Raw genomic sequence first — 27952 nt, 5'->3', positions numbered from 1 at the left:
ATTTTAAAAAAGTTAATTTATTTTTGAAATTTTCTTTAAATATATTAATTTTATTGATATTAAACCCAAAAGTTGCCCTTATAAGCTATTACCCCTAAAATAAATATCTGAGTAAAATCCACAAAACCAATATCTTCTCCTATCAGCATCTGCCACGTCATCACCTTTTACATTTGTATTTTGTAAAGGACATCATCATCATCCAGGTCTCTGTGCTCTACTGCTCTCTAGTCTGTACTCTCTCCCATCATTGGCACTGAGAAGAATCGAAACGGAACCCTGGAATTAGGAGTCCAGAGTTAGCAGAGAGAACGTGAAACAAAATTTCGATTTTTCTCATCTCCCTTCCCGATTCTTCTTCTCATCGTAGTAACAACTCTCTACCGCGATTTGGTGGTGTGAGTTCAGGGGCTGAATTTAGGTTTTTGGAGAAGATGATGCAGATCTCAGGGGTTATCAGCGACGGTTTGGTGATTCTTCCGTCCTCCGGGGGTTTTAGGTCGCTGGATTTTAAGAGTTTCCCCCCATTTTATGATACCAAGTCCCTTCTTTCCGGTGGAATTCTCAAGGTTTGGCTCCAACTTTCTTCAATTTCTTTCTTTCACTTTTTATGAACATACTCGCCATACATAAATTCCATTTTCATCATTTCTATTGCTGTATAAACTTTCTTTTGGCATGTTTTGCACTTGTATCCGCTTCCCAAGAACTATAGTTACTACTCTACTAACTAATAATCATGGTCTGCTGTAAGTCCTTAAATCAATTTTTACCACTTCAGACCACATTTTCTTTGGTCATTGATCGTCTATGCATGTGACCAAGCCATTTTAGGCTTTCTAGCTGACTTTCCTTGTCTAGTTGTCTTGTCAGTAAATGGAGCTACTCTTAAGTTCTCTCTAAGGTTTCACTCGTTCAGTTCAACAGCCTCATCTCAACTACACTTTATTTTGTAAGCATGTTGCTTCTTCATTGCCCAAAGCTCGTCTCATATAGCAATGCTAGTCTTGTAACTATCTTGTAGAATTTTCCTCTTAGTCTCATTGGTATATGCCAGTCACACAGCACAGTGGATGCACCTTTCCACTTTAATTGCCTTATTCTATGATGACATCCTATTTGGTTTCTCCCTCTTTATCGATTATTGATCCAAGGTACCAGAAGCAGTTAGTTTGGGATTATCTCTGATTGTAAATATCTTAGCCTCCGTTACATTAAAAGTGTGTGCTAGATGTTTACTTAATGCTTTGTTTCTCTGGTAAGTGGAATTTGGGGAGGGAAATTGTTAAAATTTTCTTCCTCAATGTCATTTTTCTAGACTTTCTATAATACTTATTGCTTGATTTCTTATAGAATCTTTTCTTTTCTAGAGATACCCTTCTTGCTTTCTGAGGTTAGGAGCTGGACTGGAAAAGTGCCGAACAAGGAGCTTATCAGTAAGAGCTTCAGGGCATTCAAACAATGATACAACTCCAATTGCTCCACTTCGCTTTGAATCTCCAGTGGGCCAGCTTTTGGTGCAAATAATGCAAACCCATCCACATCTGCTGCCTGCAGCCATTGATCAGCAACTTGAGAATCTTCAAACTGATCAGGGTGCCCAAGGAGAAGAATCTCTGCCTCCTCAGAATGACCTCCTCTATAGGTATGCCTGTGCTTGATTCATTTCCTTGCCTTAATTAGTGTTTGGAATCAGGAATTATCCTTTGGTTTTTGTGCTTGAATTTGCCAGTTTAGTCAACTTGTAGAAACTCTTTAATGAATCCTTACTTGCCAAGGACAGTAATGCCTGGTCTTTTATCAATAATACCATTTTATTTAGCCTAATACATTTGCTTAAACAACTTAGCTTAGAAGCTAACTATACTTGATTAGATAAAACGAAGAGAAATATGTGTATATGGATCAAAAAAAGAGAAAGGTGTCCACTTGAGAGAATCTACATTGATAATACAAAAGGGTATATATGAATATTTAAAAACTGTCACTTTTTAAAAGAACCCTTCCTATCACCAAATCATCCTGCAACTGAATTCACTTGAGAGAAAGATTATCCCTAATCTCATCAAGATAATGGAAAAGCCTTCGCAGTCGAGAACACATTTCCTGCGAGGACAAGCCCGAGACCCCCCAGTGAGTTTTGAACATGCCAGTGCTTTAATCCGACACCGACTTGATGTGATATTTTTTCTTTTTCACCGAACACTGGCGCGTTCAAAAATCAATGGGGTTTCAGGTTTATCCTGTGAATGTGTTCTCTTCGCGGTCCTCAAGAATTGCTGATATTTCACCTAATAGCATTAGCTCAATCATCTTCAATGGTGGGAGGTCACAATCTCAGAGCAGTCTGCAATTCAGTTGGCAAAGCAACTACCTCTGTTTTAGTGCAATCTACATTTTTAAGATACCAAGGCTTACTTCATGAGATAGGCCATTAGGATGGTGATATTAGATGATGACAAGTGGTACTAAGACTTACCATAAATAGTATTCAGATATTTACCAAGATTAGTAAAGTTCTATAAAACTTAAAATCCCTATTCCTAAGACACTAGCAAACTAACAGCTTAAAAATACCAAAATTCAGATGACCCAAAAATTATGGAATTGCCTTTGGTTTAAGAATATGAAGAATCTTGGTTTCTTCTTCCATGAATCGTTTCTTTGTGTCCAAGCTTGCATCACTCTCCCCTGGTAAAAAAGGACTTATTCTTGAATTTTGAAGTGAGGAAGAATGATTAACTGATCCAATTCGTGATCTACATGTCTTATGTTAGAGAGTGGCATGAATGATGAAATCAACATTAGATAAAATTATCTCTTTATGTTCAGGAATCACCATCTCAAGTTCTCAACATGAAGAAACTTTTCTTCAAGCATATAGTGATCATTATCAGCTTTTTTGTAGGTTATTGATACTGTGCAATGTGGTGTGTTACTTTTGAAAGTGTGCCACATCGTCCTAGAGTGACCTTGGCCCTTGGCAAGAAGGTGAAGCCTGATGGGTACAAGAGTACTTACTCTTTTCTTCATGGGAACAGTTAGACACTCTACCTACAAGCTAAAGACTTCAAAACCATCAAATTGAAGTGTGCTGCTTGGTCATTTCTTTTGAAGAGAGTTGACACCATTGGTGATGGAACCCTAGGCCTAAGACCAGATCAGATTGCATTGAATTGGCTAGAACATCAAAATCCATTATGGAAACCAACACCAAAGAGGCAATCCAAAGCAAAATATGAATGACCAAACTCAAGAACAAGTTTTGTCTCAAACTGGGTGAGAATAATGTGGGGGTTTAGGGGTATTTTGGGAAATTTATTTGGTGCCATTGGGACATAGTCTAGTAGGTATGTTATTTATTTATTTATTTTTTGATTGGTAATATTTAGCTTTCATTAATTGAGAAGTTTACTTAGCAGTACAAAGCTCTCAATTGGAGCCAAGCCCCCCAAGCATCTTAAGAGTACAAGTTGGTCCAAAAAAATTGCTCCCTTAACACCCCTTGCTCATCTAAGGTATTTGCAGATCTGTTAACCCACTTGAATGTGGTCCCTACCTCTCTTGCCAGACTCCTGATTTCCCTCATCATCTACCATTCTGCCTGTACACCCAAGGACCCTCATCATTATTGATCATCCAGGAGGATGAAATTGTGGATGAAGATTGAGCCTCTCTGCCAGGTTTTTAGCTCAAGTCTGGTTTAGTTTGAGTCTTTGGTATGTAAGTTGTGTGTTTGTTTTTTCAGGTGTTGTTAAAGGGTCCGGTCGTTTGTTTGTTGGGTCATTTAGTTGTTATCTCCTTTCAGATGATATCTTATCATAAATCATTATTGACCATCCAACCCACTAGCAACATGAAATTTCCTTCAACCTCTATTTGTTTCATATTCAGCTATGTGGCTAGTTTTAGTCCTTGAAGGAGAGCCATAATTTCTTCTTCTGATGACTTTGAAATCTAGTAGTTACGCTATTTGATTGTTATTTGTGTTTTTTGAAGATTAATAAAAAATAAAATTTATTCAAGAAAAGAAGAAGAAGGTACAGGAGAGGTGATGAGAAATCACCTGACCCCAAAGAGCTTGATTGTTATTTGTGTTTGACATTTCATAGTCACAGGATAAGTAGAATGAATTGAAAGAGTTTTCTGAAATGCTGCAAATATTTTCTGTGTTTTTCTCCATGCAAACCTTTATTCTTGCTTTTTTTCTCTCTCTCTCGTTTCTCCTTTTTATCTATATTCTCTCTTTTCCCTTCTGGTTCTCTATTATAGTCTTAAAGTAAGATCTTCTGCTTAACTTTTCTTTAAATATTAACAAGGTTTTAAAATCACTCTTAGGGATCTTCTAGGCAACCTAATTAAGTTTCTTTCCTGATGCAGGAGCTGAATAGTCAAAATTGGAATTTTATGATATTTTATGTATTTCTGTATTTTTGGACAGTAGGGGTATTTTTGTCATTTTTTCAATTTTCTGTGGGGTCCAATGATAGGGTTTAAATTTTCTAGTTATAGTTTGTTTATGTTTAAAATTTTAGAGTCATTGCATAAGTAGGATTAGAGTTATTGAGTCTTCTTTGAATTGAAATAGGATATGATAGCTTAGTTTGAGTCCTACTAGGATTATTGAGTCTAACAGTTTGACTCCTAAGATTATTATAAGTCTTAACAGTTTGACTCCTAAGGTTATTATGAGTTTAGAGTCTATAAATATGTATGAACGTTTTACACAAAGGCAATGAAGTTTATTGAGTTTTCTTCAGCTTATGCTAGTAATGGTTAGTGATTCCCATGCCCTAGAGTGATTCTAGGCACCCTGTGAGTGATTCCAGGTATTTTCTCTCTTCTTTCTCTCCCTATTTTCTCTCTTATTCCTTCAAGAAGTCATTACAACCATCAACAACCATAAAATTCTGATCCAAGAAGACCATTCAACACTCTCTAAGGACTAGAACTGATCTGGTCCTACATCATTTCCTTATTTTTAACTTCTCTTGATTCTTTTCTCCTTGGAAAATGGTCTTTTGTGCAAGATTAGTTTAGTTCCTTCAAATTTAGTTCTCCCTGATTATTCTTCAGATTTTCATGCATTGCAATTTCACATACCAGCTATGGATATTGGCATTATCCTGTTTTGGTCTTCAAGGCTGCTTACCAAGCTCTTTATTGAAACTCTTCCAAGGACGGAGAATCCAAGGCTTAAGTAATAGAGGCAAAGTTCTTTGGAGCATATTCCCTGCAGCTATCATATGGGTAACTGATGTAGGACCAGCTCAGTTCTAGTCCTTGGAGAATGTGAATGGTCTTCTTGGATCAGAATTTGATGGCTGTTCATGGCTGTAATGGTTTCTTGAAGGAATAAGAGAGAAAATAGGAAGATAAAGAAGCGAGAAAATACCTAGAATCACTCACAGGGTGCCTATGTGAATCACTCACCATAGCTAGCATAAGCTGAAGAAAACTCTATAAACTACATTGCCTTTGTCTAAAACGTCCATACATATTTATAGACTCTAAACTCATAATAACCATAGGAGTCAAACCGTTAGACTCATAATAGTCTTAGGAGTCAAACTGTTAAACTTGATAATCCTAGTAGGACTCAAACTAAGCTGTCATATCCTATTTCAATTCAAAGAAGACTCAATAACTCTAATCCTACTTATGAAATGACTCTGAAATTTTAAACATAAGCAAACTATAACTAGACAAATTAAACCCTATCATTGGACCCCACAGAGGAGTCCAACCACTATATATTTTTTGGTGTTGGTTCTCTATTTTCTTAATTCTGTATGAAAATATTTTTGTACAGCCTCTGAATGCACTCAAATGAATGTATATTTGAAATGATCATATCAATACAATACAGTACTTTATTTTCTCAACAAAAAAAATCTTCATTACAATTCCAACTAAAACCCAAATTTTCAGACTGTTTGGGTTTCCTCTCATGGAGGATATTTGTCCTTTTTCTGTCTAAACAACCCAAACCTCTTTTTTTTAAGAGAAAGGAAAATTTTCATTATATAAAAAAGGAATTATAATCTGAGAGGCGACAAGACGACACCTCACCCATACAAAAATCTAAGTTAGTACACAAAATTTCATAGACTTTTCTTGGTTCTCTCAAATTTAATCAGTATAGGAAAAAACCAACAAATTGTTGAATCTGACCTAGAAACCTTATAGGTCAAATTGCAATTCTTAGATCTCTTCTAAAGCTGCAATTCACCTTATAGAGTCATTCCTTCAAAATCTAAGCTCAGTGGCCCACCTAGCTCTTGTAGGACAAACCATCCTATATCACTTTCTCCAACATTATCTCAGCCTCCTGGCCTTTCATTTGATTTTTGACAAAATAGAGTCATGTGGTGGAAGTTAAATCTATATCCTTTTGGAGTTTTGGATGCTGGAGAACAACTAGGAATGCCTTTTGGGTGTAGTCAAGTAAACCATATGTGAAAAACCTTCTTGATGGTAGTTCTTTCTTGATTTAACTTTGGAAGCATTTGGAGTGCTAGCATAGTTATCAAGGCATCTAGGCAACTTTAGGCGACAATGGAGCACCTAGTTGCCCATAGAATTTTACAAAGGAGAAATTAAATTCTAGGTTAATTCTGTAATTTTACATACTAATCAGCATGTGTTTAAATTGAAAAAACATTATTTTTTTACTAACAACATTAACTGTACTCTCAAAACATTGCAAATCACCATATCTGAAAGAACGTAGCATTTTAAATCAATTTGTTTTAATATTTCAAACACAACACTGTAATATAGTAAATATTTATTAGAGTAATTGCATGTCAAAAAATAAAATTATTAACATATAGAGAAGGGTGCCTTTTTATATAATCCATGACATTTGGGTAAGGTGTCCAACCAAGGGTGCATTTTCACCTAGTTGATGCCTTGATAACTATGGGTGCCAAGGTTAAAATGTTAACCTGGCAGTCAAGGAGGGCAAATATAGATGGTGTGCTTTAAATATGTGTGGCTTTACAAAGTTTTATCTTTGCAAATGCTTTAGTGTTTTTCTGGTGCAACTTTGTTCAGGTTAGTTTTGATTGGATCAATGAAAGAAACTCAAAGAAAAGAGATAAAAGAAGGGCTTAGTTCAGTTCCATGACACTGCATTGAGGGATGAAAAATCTAGCCCAAATTCAAATCTGGTGGGATTAGGGCTGAGACCCTGTGATGTAGGAGCTGAAGAGTCAAAATTGGAATTTTATGATATTTTATGTATTTCTGTATTTTGGGACAGTAGGGATACTTTTGTCATTTTGCAATTTCTGTGGGATCCAATGATAGGGTTTAATTTGTCTGGTTATAATTTGCTTATGTTTAAAATTTCAGAGTGATTGCATAAGTAGGATTAGAGTTGTTGAGTTTTCTTTGAATTGAAATAGGATATGACAGCTTAGTTTGAGTCCTACTAGGATTATCAAGTCCAACAGTTTGGCTCCCAAGACTATTATGAGTTTAACAGTTTGACTCCTAAGATTATTATGAGTTTAGAGTCTATAAATATGTATGGACGTTTTACACAAAGGCAATGAAGTTTATTGAGTTTTCTTCAGCTTATGCTAGCTATGGTGAGTGATTCCCATGCTCTAGAGTGATTCTAGGCATCCTGTGAGTGATTCCAGGTATTTTCTCTCATCTTTTTCTCCTTATTTTCTCTCTTATTCCTTCAAGAAACCATTACAGCCATCAACAGCCATAAATTTTTGATCAAGAAGACCATTCAACACTCTTTAAGGACTAGAACTGAGCTGGTCCTACATCAGTTTGGTATCAAAGCTAATGGTTTATTCACTATGTTCTCACAAAGTGACCGATTCTATAGGTCTAGGGTATCTTCTAGACAATCTTACAGGTCTAGAATCAATGATGATTGGGTTTCTGAACCATATGAAGGGTCTTTGGTTGACTTATTTGAGAAGATGGTGGAAGAAAACAGATCTAATAATGTTGGTTGCGGGAGCAAGGTTTTCAAACATGTTAGAAGAGAAAAGGAAAATACCAGATTTCAATGGAGATGATGATCCGCAAGCATTCTTTGATTTGGTTGCTGAACTAGAAGAATATTTTGATTGGCATGATATGCTTGACAAACAAAGGATTAGGTTTGTGCACATGAAGCTGACGGGTCATGCTAAAGTATGGTGGAGAACTCTTGAGCAACGACTAGAAAATAGAGGCGATGATCCAATTAGCACATGGGCAGAGATGAAGAGGTGTTTGCAAGAAAAGTACATGCCACTAGACTTCCATGATGATCTATATATGGAGTTGACTAATTTCGAGCAAAAGAAGAAACAACAAGTTACAACAAAGAACGTGAAGTCGATGGGAAGATGGTACAAAGTTGAAAAGAAAGTAGATGATTCCGTGCATGTATATGCCTATCCTATAGCTGAAGTTGAGGATGAAGCTAAAGAAGAAGAATTTCAAGCTTTAAAAATTGTAGAGCTAAAGAAGAATTTCAAGCTATAAAGGTTGAGGATGCCTATCCGTGCATGTTTGCAAGAAAAGTACATCTGATTACATTGAAGTCACCTCCCAAGCACCATGGCCCATCCCACAATCCCCTTATGTCAACCAGTTCTTCCCATAATTTCCTCCTCTCTCTGTGGTCGTTCGGCCCATACACATTGGTTAGCACCCATTCAAATCCATCCTCCACTTGCCTAAACTTCAATGAAACTGAATATTGTCCTATCGATTCCTCCATACCTACCAATACCTCATTCTTCCACATTGTCACAACACCCCCTGCAGACCCTCAAGAAGGTAAAGCTACCCAACTAATCCCCCTACCTTTCCATACACTCATTGCCCACTTGATGTCAAATTCTACTCTTTTAGATTAGTAGAAATCTGCTGAATTAAAAAATATGAAAGAAAGTAGTTTCTTGAAGAGAGAAGGAGAAGAAGAGAAGAAGAGAAGTTGAAAGAAAAGAGAGCAATTAATCTGGCCGCCCCCTTCACTTATTATTTATACTAAAATAATAGAACAGTACAAAGACAACTATGCCCTTATAGGGCGGCAAAACATAAAACAACATATATAACACTCAAAAAACATAATAAAATTTGGACTCACATAACTATTGTGGTCCCCACCTCCTATCTAACAACTAACATAAACATCTACTCAGAAAAACATCTTAAAATTAATTAATCTTCAACACTCCCCCTCAAGTTGGGAGTAAATGTCACACATTCCCAACTTGCGTAGATCATGTTCAAGCTTATTCCTTGCCACCCCTTTAGTGAGAACTTCAGCCAGCTGCAACTCTGAAGAGACATAAGGCAAACAAACTTCTTCGGTTGCTACCCTTTCTTTTATAAAGTGTCTATCAACTTCAATGTGTTTTGTCCTATCATGCTGAATTGGATTGTAGGCAATATTGATTGCAGTCTGATTGTCACAGTATAACATCATAGGTTCTTCTGCTTTCACCCCAATCCCACTCAAAAGAGATCTAACCCAAAGAAGTTCTGAGACACCATGAGCCATGGATCTGTACTCAGCCTCTGCACTTGACCTTGCCACAACCGCTTGCTTCTTACTCTTCCAGGAGATCAAGTTTCCACCTACATAGGTGCACACTCCTGATGTAGACCTCCTGTCATCTAAGCATCCTGCCCAGTCTGCATCTGTATAGGATTCTAGCTTCAGATTCTCATGATTTGAGAAAAGAATACCTCTGCTAGGGTGTTTTTTCAGATATGCAAGTATTCTCTCAATAGTTTCCCAGTGTTGAACCCAAGGTGCATGCATGTACTGACTCACAACACTGACAGCATAAGAAATATCTGGTCGTATCATACACAGATACAATAGTTGGCCCACCATTCTTTGATATCTCCCCACATCCTTTACCAATTCACCATCCACACCATTAATTCTGTGATTTGGATCAATAGGAGTGTCTGCTGGTTTGGTCCCCAGCTTTCCAGTCTCTCGTAGTAGGTCAAGTACATACTTTCTCTGTGAAATGAAGATCCCATGCTTGGATTTTGCAACTTCAATTCCTAAGAAGTATTTGAGTTCACCAAGATCTTTGATCTCAAGTTCTTGCTGCAATGATATTTTGAGATCATCAATCTCTTCCATATCGTTTTCTGTCACCACTATATCATCCACATACACAATCAGAATTGACACCAAAGCATCTCTCCTCTTCACAAAGAGGGTGTGATCAGACTGTGTTTGTGTGTATCCAAAACGGATGAGTGCCCCTCTGAACCTGTCAAACCAAGCCCTAGGTGATTGTTTCAGTCCATACAAAGATTTTTTGAGTCTGCACACCTTTCCTTTACCAACATTTTCATAAAAGCCTGCTGGAATGTCCATATATACCTCCTCCTGTAAGTCACCATTGAAGAAAGCATTTTTGACATCAAGCTGGAACAAGGGCCATGAATAGGTGGCTGCTAGAGATAAAAGAATACAAACTGAACTCATCTTAGCTACTGGTGCAAAGATTTCCAAATAATCAACACCATAGGTCTGAGTATACCCTTTTGCTACCAACCTTGCTTTGTACCTCTCTATCTTGCCATCGGCCTTATACTTCATTGTGAATACCCATCGACATCCGACTGTCTCCTTGTCTGGGCGAAGATCAACTATTTCCCAAGTTTGGTTTTTGACCAAAGCATCCATCTCATCTTGCATGGCTGTTTTCCACTCAGGTTTGGAGAGAGCCTCAGTAACATTCTTGGGTAGACATAGAATCTAGGGAAGAAAGAAAAGCATGGTAGGAGGGTGATAAGGCACTGTAGGAAAGATGGTGTGAAATGCAATGGGCTGTACACTTTCTCTTCCCCTTACGATGTGCAATGGGAAGATCAAGGTCAGTGGGATCAGCTGCAACAGTGGTGTTAAGGACATAAACATTATTATTAGAAAACATAACAGGCTCAAGAGGAATACTTGGAACTGTATCTGCCGAATCTGGAGTTTCAGAAGGACTGACAGAGAGTGGTGTGGGTCGAGGGTGTGTAGAGTCAACCATCGTCTGCCGGCGCTGATATTGCTGTGAGGCTGCCCGTAGTGGCTTAGGTAATGAAACTAGAGGTGCAGGTGGTGGCTGAACCAATGCTGGCTGAACCGATGGAGGCACCACAGAAACAGGAAGAGGAACAGATTGTGAATTCTCCTCCCCAAAACTCTCCCCCTGAGGAGAACCACTCGAGAAGAAGAATGTGGATTCAAAAAATGTAACATCCATAGTGACAAATCTGATCCTTGACACTGGGTCATAACAACAATACTCCTTTTGGTTCTGAGCATACCCAAGAAAAACACATTTCTTGGCCTTAAGATCAAATTTCTTGCGATGAGGGCCAAGAATGTGAAAAAAGAAACACAACCAAAAACCCTCAGAGGTATATGAAATATCTCTCCATCTAGAAAAAAGAGGTAAAATGGCACCTTAAACCCCAAAATCTGTGAAGGAACACGGTTAATCACATGTACGGCTATAAGAACTGCATCTCCCCAGAACTGCACAGGGACTGAAGCGCGCACCATAAGACTCCTTGCCACCTCCACAATGTGTTTGTTTTTCCTCTCAGCAACTCCATTCTATTGCGGTGTATATGCACACTCTGATGAACTACACCATGTTCTAAGAGATACGTGGTTAGATCCTTCTCAAAGTACTCTCTGGCATTATCTGATCTAAAAACCTTAGTTCTCATTCCAAATTGTGTGAGAACCATCTGGTGGAATTGTCGTACTAAGTTAGGAACCTCATCACGTGATTTCATCAAATATAGCCAAGAATATCGTGTATAATCATCCACAAACAAGAGAAAGTAACGGAATCCTCCCATGGAAGGGATTTGATATGGCCCCCATACATCAGTGTGAACAATATTAAAAGCAAAAGTACTTCTTTTATTACTTGGTTTAAAAGGCTGTCTACAATGCTTTCCTAACTGACAACTCTCACACTCCAAAGTAGATAATTAAACAGACTCAAACAACTTTGGGAAAAGACATTTCAAAGAATTAAAAGAAAGATGTCCAAGTGATTGTGCCAAAGCATAATCTGGTTTACTGACTCTGACTAACTACTACTGCTACTGCTAACATGATGGCCCTGATGTCTTGTAATCTCATCCAGAAGGTAGACTCCATTCACCTCACGACCACTCTCAATCATCTTTGACTCTAGATCCTGCAAAACACAATTACCAGGAAGAAAGGTCACAGAACAATTCAATTTTTTTGTCAAAGAACTAACATACAGTAGGTTGGTATGAAGTCTAGGGACATGTAAAACAGAGGATAGAGTTATATCATTGGTCACTCTAACTGTCCCCTTCCCAGCAATGGGCATATGTGAACCATCTGCTGTAGAGACTCTGTCTCTACTAGAGCACAACTGATAAGAACTGAAAATGGTAGGGGCATTAGTCATATGCTCAGATGCTCCTAAGTCTATAATCCAGGGAGGTCCCTCCTTACCTGAAGTGGATGCAAGATTCACAGTTGCATATGGACTACCTGTATGTGCAAAGGAAGTGGTGTAGTTGGCTCCTGCATTCTGCTGTCCATCTGGAAGGCTAGGGCTGGGTGAATCTTTCTTACTCATAAGCTGTCCAAACCTCTCCAATTTTGGGAGAGAGGGGCTGAAGAGTCTCCTGTAGTGGCTACATTTGCATTTCTCTTCTTGTTTCTTATCTGATCAGGCATAAGATTTGGATGAACCTTCCAACAAGTGTCCCTGGTATGCTTAGGCTTCTTGCAATAATCACACACCAAGTACTTCTTATCTTCCCTTCTAGTCTCTACTCCCCCTGTCTCCATTCGACTTAGGTTTTGTTGTACCAACCATAGCCGACTAGTCAATCCCAGGTTGTCTCAGCATTACATTCCTCCTACTCTCCTCTCCAGAGACAAAAGCATAGGCCTGAGAGAGTGTAACACCCTCCCTAGAAAGAATATGCTGCCTAGCAATGTCAAATTCAGGGTTCAGCCCTGCCAAGAACTCAAAAACCCTATTCCTCTCTATCAGTTTGTGATAAGTTGCTGCATCATTTACACTTTCCCATACCACAGTTTCTAAGTGATCTATTTCCTGCCATAGGGTTTTCAGCATGGAGAAATACACAGCAAGAGGTTTTTCTCCCTGTTTCATACTTATAACCTGATTTCTTAACTAATAGGCTCTGGCTTCATTTTGTTTCTGAGAGTAGGTTTCAGTCACTCCACATCCCAAATCTCCTTAGCAGTATTAGCCCATAGGAATTTTTTTGCAACATGAGGTAACATAGAATTACACAGCCAAGACATTACCATGTAATTCCCTTGCACCCATCGGGAAGAGTCTGTATCAGGTTTCTTCTCCTCCCCAGTGAGATACCCTAATTTTCCACGGGCACCAATAGCCATCTTAGCTGATTGTGCCCACTCCAAATAATTTGTGCCATCAAGTTTTACTGTAGTAATGATCCCAGACCCAAATATATCACTACTACCTCCAACACCCAGTCCCACAGTACCGGTAGATTTCATCTTGGTATTCCAACTCTCCATTATACTTCAAACAGTTCAATAGTAAGAAAAAAATAGATTGGAGACCAAAAAATAATTTAATACCACACACAGAAACCAACCCTTCCGGAAGAAGAAAACCCTAGCTGGAGGGAAATCTCTCTCCTCACGCCTCTCAACAAAGAGAAAAGTGAATCGATCATTCCAGGAGGCCTAGAAAATTTCAGAAACCAAACCGCCCTCTTCAGAAAATCAAAAGAAAACTAACAATACCTGGGCGCCCAAGATCAGATAAAACACAAAGAATCCAACTTTTCTGGGACTTTTCCCCGTACTCCAGTTCTTCCTGATTTTGATGCCGAACAGTAGATCACCTTCCTGATGTCTAGATCCCACCAAAAACTCCAAGAACTGGGCAATCTATAGCAGATCGATTAGCCCTTTACTTCTTCATGCAATCGGTTGATCTAGGGCTGCATGAGAATGTTTCAAGAAACCCTAGCCGATGCTCTGGTACCAAATAGAAATCTGTTGAATTAAAAAATATGAAAGAAAGTAGTTTCTTGAAGAGAGAAGGAGAAGAAGAGAAGAAGAGAAGAAGAGAAGTTGAAAGAAAAGAGAGCAATTAATCTGGCCGCCCCCTTCACTTATTATTTATACTAAAATAATAGAACAGTACAAAGACAACTATGCCCTTCTAAGGCGACAAAACATAAAACAGCATATATAACACTCAAAAAACATAATAAAATTTGGACTCACATAACTACTGTGGTCCCCACCTCCTATCTAACAACTAACATAAACATCTACTTAGAAAAACATCATAGAACTAATTAATCGTCAACAAGATTCTTGCAACAGTACCACATCTAGATCTATTTTTCTTGATGGCCTTTTTTATTACTGCTCTCTTCCTTGCACTCCCTAGTCCTCTAATATTCTAATTTATGATCCTCATTTATCTCTATTCTCCACCCCTCAACCCTATCACTCTCACTTATTTCCTTTTCTCCTTTCCCCTCTAACCCCAAAGCTTTTATCTCCTTCTTCCACATCCTTCAACAGTCTTTCAACCTCCCTCATTGTTCTCCTTTTGGCCTTAACTTCTCTCCATCTCTCTTTTGTAGGAACACTTTTAGATCATTTGGATATTTTAATTTACACCCTAACTTCTGCACAAACACTGCCACAAAGTCCTCATTAGTCAACTCTCTTGTCTATCATTCTATTTCTCTCTTCCTGACCTGTTTCCCCATCTCTACCTTCTTCCTCCTAACTTCTTCTGTTAAACAGTTTATATGCCCTTAGCTCCAATCAGTTTTAATGTACTTTAAGACATTTAGTGTAAATGAATAAAGTGCATGTTTGATTCATGTTGTGTGGTATGTTTCTGTGTAAGACCCTTAAACTGGACACTTAATGAGACTCATGTTAGTTTAAAATGTTCACAGCCAGTGGGTCGGTCTGGGGAGACCTATCCTGATAAAGCTGTCACTGATGTGCCGCCAAGTTGGTTGGGGAGGCTTGTCTCAGCCGCCAGGGTGAGACCCGAGGTACATGCAGTGAGGGTTCAACTTGAAACCTTGAACAGGACCAGATTTCCAGTATTGCCCTGAACCTTGGTGATGAGTGGGCAAAACTGGAAAGTTACACCTGACCCCTAGACTCGATTATGATACTGCACTAGGTGGCGGATTTGGCTGTCTTTGATATGTCAATCAGTGAGATCCTTAGAGGGGGTCAAAACCTGGGTATGTTGGGATGGTTCATGAACCCATCTTAGTGGGTGATCATAGTGACAGGATCAACCCCTTTGTCGGACAAAGGTAATGATCAGGGATGCACTCTCTCTGATGGAAACCAAAACTGTCGGCAATCGATTTCAACCGTTGGAATTTTGTTTTGCAAAATATATTTATAATGATATAATATATATGTACGGTTTCAACTCGTTTGCAAAAAGGTTTTAATCCCCGGGGTCCATCCTAGAGGAGAGTGCAGCACTATGCCTTGCAGTCGAGGGAGAGGTCGTCTCTTGTCGGGTAGTGTTTTGGATCATTATGAGCTGAGAGGTTAAGTGTAAGGCCATTTAGGGTTATACCTGATGGGCTAATCTTGCATCTGCCCACAGTCCTTGGGTTTTTATAAGATGGCTTGGCTCAGGGACTACTTGGTGTAAGTGTTGGGCCCATAGAGTCCATATGATGGGCTCAAGGGGTTCACTGGGCTTTCTAGTGAATTCGGCTAGGCCTTGTAACAGTGGCTGGGTCGAACCCATGTGGCTGATGTGTAAATCAATGCTTGGGTCCCACGCTATACAAAGAAGCCCAACTGGACAACAGTTGGGCCTAAAGCTCATTTCGAACTAGGCTGATTTGATCAGTCACTTAAAGGGGTGGATCTGAGGTTAGGTCAGGCCAAAAGGATTGGGTCTTAACCCTATCCACTCATGGAGACGAAATTCAAATTAGGATTTGAATCTGGTAAACTCCTGATAAGATCAGGAGTGGGCTGATCTAATATGCAGATAGGATTAAGAAGACTCCTTATCCAAATACAGATTTGGACTAGGAGGTTTCTTAATCACTAAGAAAAGAGGAGAAAACCCTAATTTCGAATTACAAGAATTCGAACCTTAAGGGTATTCGCAGAACACACTGCATCTTGAGATAGGATCTTAGAGAAAACCCTAGAGAGAAGAAAGCTATTCGCCACCTTCTGCTCTAGCTCTCTCCTCCAACAGCCGCCGCCATCTATTGCTAGTTCATTTTCTCTGTGAGGGAAAGATCAAGAAAGGTTCTTGATATCAATCTTTGCTGAAAGGTTGATCGTGTGTGGTGCTTATTGCTTCCATCGAGTTCTTCAGAAGGACCTGGTTCATGGGACGAACACTACTGGTTCTGCTTCATTATCACTGTGTCATCTTCAGTGGGAGCAGTTCTTGGGATTTTCTTTGGGCGTGAAAACCGACATTGGGAGATACTGTTTCTCCGGATCAGGTATATCCCTTCCCTTCTCTTTTGGTTCCGATCTGATTCGGTTTTGGTTCAAGTTAGATCCTTGAATACTGTATTCTAAATTTTAGGGAATATAATTCCTAGTTGGAAGAAAGGTATGAAATTTTTGAAATTCGCCCACCCATTCCGCAACCTTTTGGTGTCCATATCATGGATCTTACCATTCTTTCACCTTCTACACTAGACTCCTCTATCCCTCCTTTCTGTGACTTCTTCTCCTCAACTTCATAAATCAGGCTCTCAAGAATTTCCAAAATTCTGCTATTTCTTTTAGCTTCCTCTTCTCTTCCTATCTCTCTCTCTCCTGTTCCCTACCTTTGCTACTCTCTCTTGCCCCTTCCTCTCCTAAATAGGCTGCAGCCTCTGGACTGGGATCGGTGTCTGGCACAGAGCAAACATGAGTACCATAAACTAAATGGACACTGTTACTTGTGTTAAACTGGGATAGGATAGGAATGCTGGAACTGAAGGCAAACACTGTCAGGTCCTGAATTGGAGTGGGAGAGTCATCTAACTCCTTGGCTCAGTTCTGATGAGTTTTCCTTCCCGTCTCCTTTGTTATATAGTGATCTTTCCCTCACCCTCCTGTTTGTCCCTCTCTACTGTACCCTTGTTTTGTTCCTGGAAAGTCTCAAATATTTATTTTGATCAATAATAGAAACTTTTATTAATAAAAGGAGATGGAAAAGATACAACAAGGGGGGTAAAATCTCTTACCCCACCCTAAAAAACATCACATTATAATACAGCCCAAAAGAAACTAGTTCTTCCCATCCCTTGTTTAGCTAGATAATCTGCAAAAGAATTGGCACTCCTCTTGGACCACTGAAACTGAATTTGCATGTCTTGAGTGAGCTGGTAAATTTTCTTTTTTTCATTCGAGAACTTCCATAAACTAGCCTCTTCCTTCTACAGCCAGTTAATAGCCAGTTTAGAATCACCCTCCACCAGCAGCTTCCTAATATTCAGCTGTTTGGCTCGTTTAACTCCTAATACTGCTGAAATTTCAGCGCCTAGAGAATCCCTCCAACCTATAGGCCCTGAAAACATGGCCATAATTCAACCTTCTTCATCCCTGAACACTCCTCCAATACTTGAAGGGCCTGGGTTCCCTTCGCTGCTGCCATCAAAATTCAATTTAGTGAACCCCATGGTTGGAGGAGACCAAGTTGGAACAGGGGCATTAATCAACCGAGCAAACCAGGCAACTTCTTTCCAATTTCTAATGATATCTCCTGTTGATAAGCCTTCAAAAAGCTTCATAGACGTGACCCAATGAACCACCCTAATGTAGATTAAATCAATGATAGCTTCTTTGTTCTTTTCTTTTTCCTGGAAAGTTTGTTGATTTCTTTCCTCCCACACTGTCCAGCATACAGCTGCTCTTACACATCTCCACAAGATCTTACTTCTCTTTTTTAAACCCCTCACTGGAGAAGAGTTAAACAAGCTTTGTACACTTGGGGGAGTGGGCCACCTGCAACCAAAAAGAGAGAAAAACCAACACCAGATTTCTGAAACAAAAGGACAGAAAACAAATATGTGATAACAGCTCTCACCATTCCTCTTATATAAGATACACCAGTGCGGGGATAAACACCATCTTGGCCTTTTCTTTTGAAGTAAGTCACACGTGTTACACTTTCCTAGGATAGCTTCCCAGCATAAAGCATCTACTCTGGGAGGAATTGGTCTACCCTAAACTTCCGAAGCCGGGAAAGGAGGATCAAGGGCCGAATGGGAATGGGTTAATTCCTTGAAGAAAGAAAAGCATGAAAAAATACCCGAAGGAGTAGGAGCCCAAATCCTACTGTCCAATCTAGAGGGGTCAATAACTACCTCCTCCAAAATCTTAATCAAATTAGATATGGAATCCAATTCAGAGTCTCTAAGAGGCCTCCGGAAGCCCAAGTTCCAAACAGGGCCAGAAATAGAAAAGGTTAGGAAAGTAGCAACAGGCTCATTTTTAAACCTTAGGAGAGAGAACAAAGAAGGAAACTGTTCTTTCAAAGGTGTGCTACCCACCCAGATATGTTCCCAAAATCTTACAGAATTACCAGAGCAAAGGTCATACCTGATAAAAGGAAGGATGGAAGAAAAGCATGAATAGACTTCCAGGGGGAAGCTCTTGTAGCCCTAGATGAAACACCCGTGTCCCAGCCGTCTGCCTCTTTCCCATGAATACTTGGGACTATTTTAGCCCACAGATTATCCTTTTCCTTTGTTAGTCTCCATAACCAACTATGGGGTTCACAGATTATCCTTACACATCTCCTGTCTGGCAAAAGTAATTGGTGGTGGAGCTTCTGAGTGTGGGATAGGGTTTTCGCCCCCAACATTAGTAATGTGTTCAGCTTTGTTGATTGGTTCATGGTGTAAAGACTGTTCTTTGCAAAATACTTCTTCTATTTTTTCTGTAAACAACGTGCCAGGATTTAGAGTTGCTACCATTACTTCCTCTGACATCTTTTCGGGCTCAACGCTTCCTATGCTGGACTGATCATCAGAATCAACTTCCACTTCTGCTTCTTCCTCTTCCAAAATACAGCCTACCCAGCCCTCACCAACGCCCTCCTCCTCATTGTATTCCCTTGCGTATCTGGGATTTGGCCGATCCTATGATGCTTGGCCCTCCCTATGTATTTCAGAAACTGGGCAAGAAATCCACTATAGAAAACCTCTGGTTTTCTCAGTCTGCCTGGTCAAAGTTGAAACACCGCCAAACTTTTTAATCGAGGAAGAAAATAGACGATTTTTATCGTCTATAGTCCCCAATATCTGCCCCCGGTCCACGTGCTCACTTAAACAGTCACATGGAACAGGTTTCGACCCTTTGGTTGGACTGTTCTCCCCCCTTTTTAACCACATCAGCAAATGTAACTCGGGCCCCTAAATTTTCAGTTATTTCAAAAATTTTCAATTTTTTTTCTTTTAAATGTTTGCGTTTCTTTCGGTTTTCCACTGCCGACTTCCCAGCTTCCCCTCTAGGCCGGTGCTGTTCTTCGCCTGGTTTTGCCAACGCCTGTGTGCCACATGTAACCCAGCCTGCCACGTCCTCATCATCTTCTACCTTGGTACCTCGCCCCCGGAGCTCCATCTCTACCTCTGGAACCAGTCAAACTCTATACCAAACTCCATCAGCAAGAACTTCAATTGTTCTTGGGAGCGAACCTGTTTCCACCCCTTGATTCTAACCTCCGCAGCTCGAAGATCTTGCTGCTGGACTTTCTCCATTACCCCACCCAGCAGCTTGACTATGTTTCCCAGGTTCGATTCGTTCCACAGGTGGAAGGGAAGTCCTACCAGTTTTAGCATAAAGCTTCCTCTGGTATGTACCATCTTATACATAATGGCTTCCAGTTCTGGATATAGACCAAACCTTCTTCACACTCAAATGCTGTGAATTCCCTATCCACCTCACCTCATCATCAATTCTTAGCACCGCCTTCCTGTCTGAGAATGCCTTCAGAGCAACCTCAGTTTCCAGTTTCAAGTTATGCACACAGATTGTAGTATCTTCCTCAATCCTGTACCTCCTTGGTGGCTGTTATCACCATTCTCCTCTCCCAGTCATCTTGCACAGCCTCAAACCAGAATTTCACCCCCCTATTTGAGCTTGTTAACGTTTTAAAGGAACTCTGCTTTAAGGGCTGGCTCGATGGTTTAGGAGGGCTATCTCCTGTACTATGTTCTTGCTCATGTTCCTTGTGTACGTGACTGTCAACAGAGACGGGGAACTGCTGTAACCCACCTGCAAAGGCTGTCCAACCTTGTGTCTTCTTCCCTTCCGATAAGCAAGCCATTTGTTTCCTATCGCCGAAGTGTTCTGTGATGGTAATGAACCATCCTTTCCTGTTAAGCCTCAGCTCCACTTTGTATTTCTTCCTTTCCAGCTCTAATATATTTTTCCACCCTACTATTCTGGTTGATTGAAGTACTCCGTTGATAAAACCTTCACCCTTAGGACTGCTTCCTCAACCAAAAGTATCATCGCCTTCCTGTCTTCTCTAACCTTTAGCAGATTTTTACCTCTGGCCCTTCGGCTCTCAAGTAGTACTTTCTTCGCTTCGATATTCAATTCAGTCTTCCACCTGTTCACCGCCTGAAATTCCTTATCGCTTCCTCTTCCCATTTCACCACTTGAATATTCATCACAATGGTTAGTTGATGAATTAAGTGTTCAAAAAACTAATGTTATCGATGATTTAACAAAGATGGTTAGGGAAGGTAGTGTTTCAGAAATACATTTCTTTCAAGATCATTTTCTAGTTCTGTGTGTGGCCTCTACTCTACAGTCCAAGCATGTAACTGTGGGAAGTCCTACTCCCTTTGTTGATTGCCCAAGGGAGAGCTGCAATAGGACTGAGCCACTATCATCTGAATGCAGAGGATGCTTCTTTTGCATTCCAAGGTGTGTGGAGTGCGGTGGATGCATCGACTTGACAGAGATGGGGCACACCATTTGCATAGATTTCTTGTGTTTGGACTGCTGGATTCCGCTTCCAAAATGCAATATGTGTAACAAGGCATACTGCAGTCTCCATGCTGATCAACAACGAAATCCGGGTGATGTTACTGGATTTATATGTGAAGCTTGTTTTACCTTATCAACTGGAGCTATGGCCCGAACTTCTTCAGAATCAGAACATGAAGAAGATATAATCGAGGATTAATGTGCTTACATGTAACAAACACAAACATTGTTTTGATTACTATGATTTTTGTTTGTCTTTGTATCAGAAATCGTAATTGGGTTCAAAAGCATGAAAATATAAGGCCGAGCTTCCATTAGTGCTTGAGTAGGCATTTCACAAGCTCCCCACATCAGGGGAAAAAAACAAAACAGAAACACTAAGGTGATGTTTGGCATCAATGATGATTTTTCCTTGCTGATTATCCAAAAAGTGGTGATATAAGTGATTTCTGGAATCAGTGATTTTTTGAAAAATCATAAAAAAATGTTGTTTGGTATAATTTCTGCTATGTAAGCTAATTTTTGAGAAATTGGAAATCGGCTTTGAGGGTTGATTGTTTTGTATTATAATTATTATTCAATGCCATGTCATCCTCAGAATCAGTTAAAAACCAGGAAATCATCAATCCCTGAAAAAGGGCTGATATCAATAATCGATTTTTGGCTGCTTTTCAGAAATCGGCATAATTGGCCAACCAAACAAGAAAAAAAAAAGCATTGATTCTTTAAATTCTGATGTGGATCTTACTTGGTGCTGATTTCCAGAAAATAATCATCAATGCCAAACATTACCTAAATAAATGTGCTTGGCAATTTTTTTTTAATTGTTTTGCAATGATTAACTCCGTGATAGTTAAAATTGATGATTTTTTAGTATATGTTTAGTATCGATGCTTCAAAAAATGGTGTTGCTGATGTATGGGTTAAGTATTTATTTTTTTTTGAAATTGTTGCTGCCAGGTAGGATGTTCCCTGGAGCAACAACAACGTTTTTTGTTTGGTACCAAATATCAACTTTTCATCCTCAATTTGACAAGTTTTTTTTCAACCGGGGGAGAATGATGCAGGAGTTGAAGAGTCAATTGGATTTTTATGATATTTTATGTATTTCTGTATTTTGGGACAGTAGGGATACTTTTGTCATTTTGCAATTCCTGTGGGATCCAATGATAAGAGTTTAATTTGTCTGGTTATAATTTGCTTATGTTTAAAATTTCAGAGTGATTGCATAAGTGGGATTAGAGTTATTGAGTCTTCTTTGAATTGAAATAGGATATGACAGCTTAGTTTGAGTCCTATTAGGATTATCAAGTCTAACAGTTTGACTCCCAAGACTATTACGAGTCTAACAGTTTGACTCCTAAGATTATTATAAGTTTAGAGTCTATAAATATGTATAGGCGTTTTACACAAAGACAATGAAGTTTATTGAGTTTTCTTCAGCTTATGCTAGCTATGGTGAGTGATTCCCATGCCCTAGAGTGATTCTAGGCACCCTGTGAGTGATTCCAGGTATTTTCTCTCTTCTTTCTCTCCTTATTTTCTCTCTTATTCCTTCAAGAAGCCATTACAGCTATCAACAGCCGTAAATTTTTGATTAAGAAGACCATTCAACACTCTTTAAGGACTAGAACTGAGCTGGTCCTACATCACCCTGGTCAACCTGACCCAACATGAACCTGATCTTGTCCTTTATGATACATTTCTTTCAACTGCCATTATTTATATAATATTAGATGCCACATATAGACTATAAATACATATTATTGAGTACTGGTATTTAAAGATTTTGGAGTGGTATCATGTAATTATAGAGGTAGCTTTGAGGCCTCCATTACCACTCATATCCATGTGATAGGGATATCTGTGTCTCATGGGAAATGAAGCAAAACTGAGTAATGGATGTTCTTTGTCAATTGCAGACTTTTAAGAATCACGTCTTTGGTTCTTTTGAACTGTTGAACTTAAACAATAGCAAATGGTCTTTCCATTGTACTTCTTTTCACCAGTTTCTAGGATATGCTTTTGGTTCTCTTAGCCAGAGTATCTCTATGCTTCTCCTATCATCCTATGAGTACTAGAATTAACTATTTTGTTCTGGCTCATATCTTTTTTGGTCGTCTTAACCAAGAAAGTATCTCTATGCTTTCCCTTACGAGCACTCATGTTTTTTCTATCTTGTTCTGCCTTCAAGTCTTAGGGTTTTAGGATCTCTATTTGGTAGTACTTTGTATCTCTTCCCAATTTCAGTTTAGCCTGACAATGTCTGAAGAACTTTTATCTGCAAATGGCACAGGCTGCCAGAGTCCTTTTCCATTTGAACAGTTATTCATTTAGAATCAGTGCAAGATAGAAGAAACATAAATGGTTTTATGATAGTTAATTGGCTTGATTGGTTATATACTAATAGAGCTTGTAGTATCATGCTATATCTTACCACCTCGGAATCAACCTCATCTTCCTATTGGACCCTGAAATCAATGCCATTGAATATTGTTGATTTCCAATTTGTCTCTAGAAATGTTGACCAGATAATTTTAATTGCATGTTTTATATCTTTTTTGAATGCATTCTAGGAATTTCAGTTCTATAAGCATCTCATCCTTTAAAATTCTATCCACACTTTGAACTTTTTTGACAATAAATCTCAAGTTAGGCAACAGAAGTACCAACAGAACCCAAAGTGCTGCATATATCAAGTTAAAAAAGAGAAAAACATATGCAACAATTTGGTTTTGGCTGTCTCTGCATATCAAGGTCCTGCTCATGTTAAGTACTTGGTATTGGACCTGCAGGAACACCATCTGTGGCTTATCCTTTTATGAGGTGGTGCAGTGCTACTGTTCAATATTTTTCTGCATCAGTTTCTAGATGAATTCTTATCGGCAAAGTTCAAAGGGTTTGGTATTGGAAAGAGTTTTTGAAAGGCAATGTAAGAGAATATTGGGAAATGCTAGGGTATGGTGCAATAATTAAGATACTTATACATGAACCTGCTATTATGAAGCAATATGCCTAATGCATTCAAAATGGAGTAATATATTTTAAACATGAACAGTAAGTCTTTTTCAAATTAACACACACACACATGGTATTAAGTATAAATTTGTAATGCATAATGGGAACAGAAAACCCTCAAACAGCTTAATATGAAAGATATTTATTGCTTATGCATTTTAGAAGTACTGACATATAATTGCATATTATATTTCAATTAAATTTAAAAATATGTAAGTTTAATATGAAATTCTATTTAGATATGTACCGACCTGTATCAGTCATGATATTAGTACTTTGAAACTTGCCTATTGATTGGTGAGATATAAACCATCAAGACTAACACTCTCAGTTGCAGGAGAATAGCTGAAGTCCAGGAGAAAGAAAGACGGAAAGCTCTTGAGGAGATAATATACTGTTTGATCGTACAAAAGTTCATGGAAAATGCCATTTCGATGATACCACCAATATCAGTGCCTTCCTCGGATCCCACTGGCAGGGTGGATTTATGGCCAAACCAAGAACAGAAACTGGAGTCTGTCCACTCCCCTGAAGCCTTTGAGATGATTCAGAGCCACTTATCTCTTGTTCTTGGAGATCGGCTTGTGGGTCCTCTTGATACTATTGTCCAAATCAGCAAGCTCAAACTTGGGAAGCTCTATGCAGCCTCTATAATGTATGGATATTTCCTCAAAAGAGTTGATCAGAGGTTTCAACTTGAGAGAACCATGAAAACTCTTCCTGATGGTTTTGATGAAGATCAGGTACTTAAAGATCCAGCACCTGAAAACCAGCTCTGGGATGCAGATAGCTTGATTCGGATCTCACCTGATGATGGTGACAGTGATGGTGATGGAGATATACTGGGTTCTGGTGAAACCAAGTCATATAGATTGAGGTCTTACGTAATGTACTTGGATGCAGAGACACTGCAGAGATATGCAACCGTAAGGACTAAGGAAGCTATTTCTTTGATAGAGAAGCAGACACAGGCCTTGTTTGGTAGGCCAGACATCAGGATTGCTGAGGATGGTTCACTTGATACATCTAATGATGAAATGATTGGACTTACATTTTCAGGATTGACTATGCTCGTCTTGGAGGCAGTTGCCTTTGGATCATTTTTATGGGATGCAGAAAGTTATGTAGAATCCAAAGACGAGTCTGTCACTAGCTGAGTAAAGTTTTTAAGTGTAAATTTGTACGCATTATTGAAATACAGTGGCCTTCCAGTCTTAGGATAATGTTTTAACTGTGTAAATATGGTAGTTGGCTCTCTTGTTCTTATGGGGCTTTATCTGAAGCAGAGGTCTGAGCATCTGAAATGAACTCTGAAAAAATAAAAGATTTTTCAAAAGATGTATATTTGGTCAATATAGACATTAGCGCTGCATTTGGAAACATGCAAATATGTAGATTGTAAAACGGTTCATATAAATTGCAAAATTGGGTTAGTTTTGCACTGATAAATTTACCTTTTTACCAAACAGACTTTTAGCTGTAATGGATGCAAACATGAATTCCAATAAAGCATATGCCTTTTTTTTATCAAAAGCCCACTTAAGTGCAAACTTACTTTTTTTTTATTGATGTACTTTTACATCTTATTTTCAATGTAGATATGCATTGGTCTGTCATTTCTCAATGCATAAAGTGAACTAGAGTGCAAAAGTGAACCCTGAATTGGGATTTACACTCTATTTGCATCATTTCCAAATGCAGTCTAAAGAAACAAAAAAAAAAGGTCAAGTAACAAAGACAAATGGTATTATAGCATAATTATAGCATACCAACCAGAACCTTATGTGAATTTCATTTAATATCAGTTGATTTTTAACCAATTAGATGATGATATACTGGTTGATTGGTTATGATACCTTTTTGGTATCATGGACTCAGGCAGGCTCTTGTCAATAAGAGGCCATGAGTTTGGTTCCCCTTGCCATTTTACAATATATGATGAATTAAAGACTTGGATTGGTTATTGAAAATTGGCCGGGTTAACTCAACCGGTTTTAATACCAAAAAAAAAAAAAAAAACCAGTCGGTTTTCAACAATTTACTTCTGGGGCTCTAATGGAATAATCTCTTCCTCCGTGCATTTGAGACATAATAGTTATAATTAGAAGGATGCCAAATAACTCTTATAATGACAAAACTATGTTACAGGTGAATTTAGGCAATGTTTGGAAGTGTTAAAAAATAAGTGTTTATTTAGGTTATTAAGCACTTATTGGTGTTTGGGAAATAAGTCCGAGATAAGTGCTTATTTTAAAAATAAGGGTTTATTTTTAAGTCCAAATTTTCAGATTTTCTTAAGTATTTATATAATAAGCAGTTATTCAATTTTTTTCTTTCAAAATTATTCCTAATTGAATTTTGAAATAGGGAAAATTCTCGATAAGTACCCTTGTACTTTAGGTTTAATGTCAATTTAGTATCCCAACTTTAAAACGCGACAATTTAATACCCAAACTTTCAACAATTTAATATGCGAACATTCAATTTGTGACAAATCAGTACCTGCCATTAATTCACAGTCACTCAGAACCATGACGTGAGGTGAGGTGCGATTTATATGTTTTCATAATGCCAAAATTAACCTCTATGATAATTTTCAGACCATTTTACCCTTTTCTCTTCTTTTTTTCCCTTTTCCCCTTTCTCTTCAATCTAGTTGAAGAAGATCAAGAGAAGTGGTAAGCGCAGCCCTTCATTCCGAACACAGTGTTCATAGGTGGTAAGCGTAGCCTTTGATTCCGACCTCCACGGTAATTTTCTGACCTCCTGCTCTTGCTCGCGTAGGTGGTAAGCTTCGATCAACTCCAACTTGAAGGAACATAGACGAGAGGAGAGGAGACTGTTCACGCGCAGGTTGAATGAACGCCAAAGAAGGTGGTAAGCTTTAAACTCCTAACGTCTGATCAGTTTCAAATTAGCTATCGTGCTAGAGTGGCTGAGTGGCTGCCTGTCAGGTCGTCCGTTAGGAGAGAGCGCAAGGTCCAATTCTGAGAATTGATGAGGGTGAGGAGCTTGCCGACTTTTGGTATGCTCTAGCTAGTGCTCCGCTTCTTAGTGATGATCTTGACAAAGTGGCCGGCAAACTCGATTTTTTTGCCGGTAAAGATCAGGTTGCAGCGGCAATTCGTCTTGGGGTTGGTGGGAAGAAGGTGGATGAATATGATTTGGACTATGAGATTTTCCAGAAGGCGCTTTCGGGTGGTGTGGTTATATAGAGAAAAATAACCTAATTTTTCAGGTTGAAAAAGTCCCTTTCCCTAATTTTCTTCCTCTTGTTTTCATTTGATTTGTTTGGAGGGGCAAGGTGGCTGTTTATGAAGTATATATGTAGGAAAATAAATGGATGCGCAACAAGAAATGGATGGGGATTGGTACATTGTCTAGGAAGAAATGGATGTCCAGCAATAAATGTCTCTGCTTTTTGTCTGATCAGTGCTGGCCATTGGTACGTTGCCCAGCAAAAAGTGGATGGGGATTGGGAAATTTTGATTTTTTGACAAATGGTTATGAAGTATATATGGAAAGAAAGTGTGAATTAAGGCTCTCCATCACTTCGAAACGGTCTCACCTGTGTCTCTGTAATTCGATCAGTTTGTTTAATCAGATTCATCTGGAGCTCTCTACAGAAGCTACAACCAACAAGTTAACAGAAACAACTTGGCCAAACCCAGTAGTTGCACAGCTGGACCTTGAACCCTCTAAGAAAAACCAAATTTTTCCGGAGGCATCAGAGATGGTGGACCAAAAGGTTCAGTAGCTTGACCTTGAACCCTCTAAGAAAAACCAAATTTTGCCGGAGACATCAAAGATGGTGGGACCAAAAGGTTCAGTAGCTTGACCTTGAACCCTCTAGGAAAAACCAAATTTTGTCGGAGGCATCAGAGATGGTGGGACCAAAAGTTCTCAGTAGCAGTAGGT

General features: G+C 38.9%; 1 protein-coding gene and 1 long non-coding RNA gene across 3 annotated transcripts; both read left to right on the top strand.

Annotated features, from left to right (window-relative positions):
* The first annotated feature begins 139 nt into the window (after window positions 1–139).
* LOC104600354 (UV-B-induced protein At3g17800, chloroplastic) lies at window positions 140–25414 on the top strand. Its single transcript, XM_010263258.3, has 3 exons — window positions 140–569; window positions 1371–1645; window positions 24372–25414. The coding sequence occupies exons 1-3, from the start codon at window positions 435–437 to the stop codon at window positions 25189–25191; spliced, it is 1230 nt and encodes a 409-aa protein (XP_010261560.1). The 5' UTR covers window positions 140–434; the 3' UTR covers window positions 25192–25414.
* A 676-nt stretch (window positions 25415–26090) lies between these two features.
* LOC104600355 (uncharacterized) lies at window positions 26091–27662 on the top strand. 2 transcript variants are annotated; one of them, XR_002022815.2, is made up of 2 exons: window positions 26091–26908; window positions 26989–27662. It is a non-coding gene; the product is annotated as an uncharacterized LOC104600355 (long non-coding RNA). The 2 variants fall into 2 exon arrangements; XR_002022816.2 differs by having other exon boundaries at window positions 26091–26911.
* Window positions 27663–27952: the final 290 nt, after the last annotated feature.

The sequence above is a fragment of the Nelumbo nucifera genome, chromosome 1 (assembly GCF_055504915.1).
Source record: "Nelumbo nucifera cultivar China Antique chromosome 1, China Antique-T2T, whole genome shotgun sequence".
Taxonomy (NCBI): Eukaryota; Viridiplantae; Streptophyta; class Magnoliopsida; order Proteales; family Nelumbonaceae; genus Nelumbo; species Nelumbo nucifera.
The sequence above is the reverse complement of the archived record's forward strand: the minus strand, read 5'-3'. Positions and strand labels throughout refer to the sequence as shown.